This window comes from Lontra canadensis, unplaced genomic scaffold (assembly GCF_010015895.1).
Source record: "Lontra canadensis isolate GAN:19392208 unplaced genomic scaffold, GSC_riverotter_1.0 scaffold1909, whole genome shotgun sequence".
NCBI classification, from domain to species: Eukaryota; Metazoa; Chordata; class Mammalia; order Carnivora; family Mustelidae; genus Lontra; species Lontra canadensis.
In genome coordinates, this window is record NW_022632893.1 from 2780 (window position 1) to 8354 (window position 5575).

Consider the following 5575-nt stretch of genomic DNA (forward strand, 5'->3'; position numbering starts at 1 on the left):
TATTTGACAGAGATCACAAGCAGGCAGAGAAGCAGGCAGAGAGAGGAAGGGAAGCAGGCTCCCGGCTGAGCAGAGAGCCCGATGTGGGGCTCCATCCCAGGACCCTGGGATCATGACCTGAGCCCAAGGCAGAGGCTTTAACCCACTGAGCCACCCAGGAACCCCAACTCTGTCCTTTTTAGGTTGTGAATAACGATAATGTTTGGACAATTTTAAGTGGTAATATGATTATTTCCAGGATTCTGGATATCAACAAAAGATTCAATAAGTGTTTCCAAAATTGTATACTTCAGTAACAGCTTAAAAGGTCTACATTTCCCATGAAAATCTTTTTTTATTAAATATTTTATTTATTTGTCAGAGAGAGAACACACACGCACAAGCAGAGGGAGCATCAGGCAAAGAGAGAAGCAGACTCCCTGCTGATCAAGAAGCCTGACATGGGACCTGATCCCAGGATCCTGGGATCATGACATGAGCTGAAGGCAGATGCTTAACTGACTGAGCCACCCAGGTGTCCCTCCCATGAAAATCTTTGAATGTGTGTGGGTATTTGAGAATTCAGTCTTCTTCAGTTTTATTGTTGTCTGTGAGATTTGTGCTGACTGAACAAATGATCTGTGATCATATAACTGTGTATACTTCAATGAGCCATGATAGCAAAGAGTGAACATCAATGAGTATCTCCTATAATTTTGTTAATACAATGTTGGATAGTATTTTTAATCTATTGATTTTGAAGACTCTCCTGAGTTTCCAAGAATGGTTTCAAGATTTGTTTCTCTGTTGTTTTCAATAAAAATATTACTAGACCTGTTATGCTGTATTAGCAAATGATGAGGACTAATAGAATATTAAACCATGTACTCTAATACATGACTAGCAGGATATACAGTAGAAACTTAAGACTAGTGGCACCTGGGTGGCTCAGTCATTAAGCATCTGCCTTCAGCTCAGGTCATGATCCTAGGGTCCTGGGATCAAGCCCCGCATAGGGCTCCTTGCTGGGCGAGAAGCCACTTCTCCCTCTCTCACTCACCCTGCTCTCATGTTCCCTCTCTCGCTGTGTGTCTCCCTGTCAAATAAATAAATAAAATATTAAAAGAAAAATAAATTTAAGACTGACCAGATTGGGATGCTTGGGTGGCTGAGTCGTTTGAGCATCTGACTCTTGGTTTCCTCTGGGGTCGTCATCCCATGGTCATAGGATCCAACGAGGGCTCTATGAGGGGCCCCTGGTGTGGAGGTCCACCTTGGGCTTCATGCTCAGTGAGGAGTCTGCTTGAGATTCTCTTCCTCTGCCCCTCCCCCTGCACGCTTTCTCTCTCTCTCTCTAAAATAAATAAATAAATCTTAAAGAAAGACTGACCAGTTTGGGTTAGTAAAACTCTGGCACAAAGTTCTTCAGGTTTTCAATCAATTTTACAAAATCAGTGTTAATATTGATGTGAACTTCTTCGCATTTGCTTATTGTCAGATCTCAAGCTTATCCCTAAAGATGAGTCCAAAGATAGCATAATCTCTTTTGTATGAATTAGTTGAGATGGTGCTATCTGAAATATCATAGCTAAAATGCAAAAGATGAGTCACTGGTTTATACAATATATCAGACTCTTTTAGAACTTGCTGTTCATCCAGTGTCCTTTCATATACTAAAAAAATAACATATTACTGGAAAGTAATTGCTAAATTAACATCTGGTTTTAGTTCAGACTTGTAATATTATTTACTTTGGGTGTACTTTCTGTTGTTCATCTCTGTATTTACCTTTGAGGATTCCATATTGTGTATACCATCTCAATCCCCAAAGTCCATAATGAAGAGGTTGGAGATCTCTTGCTTCCTTTTTCTCTAAAATAAATCTGACAGGCTTCAGACAGTATGTTAAGTCTACTGTTAATGGAGTCTGATGTTATATTTTGATTAGAGGCCCTTATAACTGATTGTTTCATGGATGCATAAGATAATGTTGTGTTATAAAAAGTGACAAGTCTGCTTGCCTTATTAGTTTTATAAGAAAGAAGTTTCTTTTTTTAAAGATTTAATTTATTTATTTGACAGACAGAGACCACAAGTAGGCAGAGAAGCAGGCAGAGAGAGAGGGGGAAGCAGGATCCCTATTGAGCAGAGAATCCAACGGGGGGCTCGATCCTAGGACCCTGGGATCATGACCCAAGTCGAAGGCAGAGGCTTCTTTCTGGTGCCCAAGAAAGGTGCCCCAAGAAAGAATTTTCTATTTACTAAGAGTTCTAGCAGGATGATAATATGGGGGAAAAGAGTAAATTTGAAAAAAATGAAACAAAATCTGAAATTAGCAGTAGTGTCTGTGTGCATTCAAGATAAAGAAAAATACTAAAATGCAAACAAATATAATAGTATTTTTTTTCTTGTGCTATTTTAATATTTTTAAATTGGGGAGGAATCATCAACCATACAACAAAATATTCAAGCTAGAGTGATATTTATTCTAAATCACTTTCTACTTTAAATTTCCATTGGCTTCTCTTTTGACACCCTTAAATCCAAGGCTACATGAAAAGACAAAGACACATAACTGAGTTATATCTTCAGGCAATGATAACTCATATCAACAATTCTTATTTTCTACTTGGTATTTTATGAAGCCGAATTTACACAAACATTAAAATCACTTGGCTTATGGTTGAAATGTTTGATCATTTTATGTGCGTGTGTGTGTTTAACTCAGTAATATGCATTTAGAGGAAGTATAATTAAAAATCTTTCCCCTTGTTTTGAATAAACTTATGGTCCCAAACCCAAAATTCTTTCAACAAGAAACAGGTCATTCAACAATTTATTGAATGCCCACTGTGTGCTGGGAACTCTGCTATGTGCTAGCCTACCTCATGTCATACCTACAATGCTACAACAGCTCCCTGCTGTTCTCCTGGGTTCTAGTCTTCTTCCCTTCAGTCCACCTTGCATACCTCACCAGTCTCAGCTCTCCGAAGTCTAACTTTACTCTTTTGGTCCAGCACATCCAATGGCTCCCCAATGCCACCAAGGTCAAGTCCAGTTCTTTAATGTGCTGGTTAAGCCTTCCATGCTCAGGTTATGCCCTCTCTAATGGAATTTCCTATCAACTGTATTGTCTCTTTGGTCCTTTCCTGTGCCTGGTACTCAGAGGTGCTTAATAAGCATTTGTTAAGTGATAGAAAAAAAAAAGCCAGCTATTTTCATGAATATATCTTGACAGATAAAAACCAATGTTGGTCACTTGGAAATACCAATATGACCCACAGATTTTTATGGTGACTTTTATTTATTTCATTGAATTCTAATAAAATTTATTTTATAATTGAAAGACACCTCCTTCCATATCATTGACACCATCACATAAAGTGTCATTTGATACCTCATCTTATACTGTTAGCAAAGTAACCTCCCTAATAAATCATGTATGTCAAATATAAATTTCACCTCTATCAATAAACTTTTCCATTGTGAATTCTGTTTTACACACTAAATTTGAAAACATTTTTTTAATGGATATAAGATTGCTTGCAACAAATGCAATTAAATGTAAATAACAAAAAGAATTGCAACTAAAGAAAATAGGTATGAATAGAAGGCAAGTACACAGAGATGAGAACACAACATACAAAACTTAAGGACTCAAGAGTTGTTACTAATACCTCAACTTTGTCTTTGAGTTTCCTAGCAGCCAAAGTAACAAAAGAATTTAGAAGTAAAACAATTCAAATTTGATAACATTTTAATATGAGAAACAATATCTTTAGGAAATGTTTAACCCTAGTTTTTCACAAGGATACCTGTAGAACTAAACTCTGTGTGTATTATGTAGCTAAATAAAACCACAACTGTATAACTCTAAATCAAATGTAGGAACAAAAAATTCAATTTCATGTTAAGAAAAAAATGTCATTTTCCACATACCATCACTTTCAATATGACTTATACTATGAATGTTCCCACAATAAGCACTAATAAGCACTTTGGAAATACTATTTTGGGGATAAAGTAAGATGAAGCACATGAAGTTAATTATATTTTTCTCTTTAAGTAAAATTCTATCGTGTACGATGTAGTGCACAGTACTCACTATTCAGGCGCAAGGTGTCGCTCTTTACTTGGTGGAAATAGTTGTTTCAAGGGTTGGTCTGAACAGCCAGGAACGCCCCATCCAAAAAAGGACTCCATCATGCTGAACGCTACTGTTAAAGGATTCTTTGAAACTTCTCAAAAATTCAGCTAGATTCTTAATCCCAAACCGAAGTCTCTGCTGCTGTAAGTGTAAAGAACCTTATTTTGGAAGTCAATGTCGTATGCGATGTTCGGCTCTCAAAGAAGGGGATTGGGCACTCAGCGTCTGCTGCTGTCACTTCTCCTCCTTGCAGTCTGGGAGGCTGGCAGCGGCCAAGTTCATTACTCGGTCCTGGAGGAGGCCAAACACGGCACCTTCGTGGGCCGCATCGCCCAGGACTTGGGGCTGGAGCTCGCGGAGCTGGTGCCACGCCTGTTCCGAGTGGCATTGAAGGGTCGCGGGGACCTTCTGGAGGTAAATCTGCAGAATGGCATTTTGTTTGTGAATTCTCGAATCGACCGGGAGGAGCTGTGTGGGTGGAGTCTGGAGTGTAGCATCCACCTGGAGGTGATCGTGGACAGGCCGCTGCAGGTTTTCCATGTGGAGGTGGAGGTGAAGGATATTAATGACAATCCACCGGTCTTCTCTCTCAAAGAACAAAAGCTGCTCATTCCTGAATCTAAGCAACCCGGCTCTCATTTTCCTCTAGAGGGAGCTTCTGATGCGGATATAGGAGAGAATGCTCTATTAACCTACAGACTAAGTCAAAATGAGTATTTTTCTTTAGAATTACCAACACATAGTAAGCAGACTAAAAGACTGTCGCTTACATTAAAAAAATATGTGGATCGAGAGAAAACTCCAGAACTTAACTTGCTATTGACAGCTGCAGACGGGGGGAAACCAGAGCTCACTGGCACCGTTCAGCTTTTCATCCAAGTCTTGGATATTAACGACAATGATCCGGAATTTGAGCAATCAGAATACAAGGTGAGATTGATGGAAAACGCTGCTAAAGAAACATTTGTGATAAAGCTAAACGCCACAGATCCAGACGAAGGAGTCAATGGGGAGATAAACTACTCCTTGATGTCAGTGAAGCCCAAAGGAAAACTCTTGTTTACACTAGATGCAAATAACGGAGAAGTGAGAGTCAATGGAACTTTAGATTATGAGGAAAACAAGTTTTATGAAATTGAAGTACAGGCCACAGATAAAGGGAATCCCCCAATGGCAGGTCACTGTACAGTCTGGGTAGAAATATTAGACGCCAATGATAATGCCCCTGAAGTCACCGTGACTTCCCTGTCTCTCCCAGTACGAGAGGACACCCAGCCTAGCACTGTCATTGCGCTGATCAGTGTATCCGACCGTGACTCTGGTGCCAACGGGCAGGTGATCTGTTCTCTAACGCCAAACGTCCCTTTCAAGCTCATGTCCACGTTCAAGAATTACTATTCGTTGGTGCTGGACAGCGCCTTGGATCGCGAGAGCGTGTCGAACTATGAG

The 5575-nt window shown here is 39.6% G+C and overlaps 1 protein-coding gene across 1 annotated transcript; it reads left to right on the top strand.

Annotated features, from left to right (window-relative positions):
- Positions 1-4174: 4174 nt before the first annotated feature.
- Positions 4175-5569, top strand: LOC116863625 (protocadherin alpha-11-like; the record flags this gene model as incomplete). The annotated part of the gene is made up of 1 exon (XM_032851023.1): positions 4175-5569. A coding segment is annotated over exon 1 (1269 nt), but the record flags the coding sequence as incomplete, so codon positions are not given.
- Positions 5570-5575: the final 6 nt, after the last annotated feature.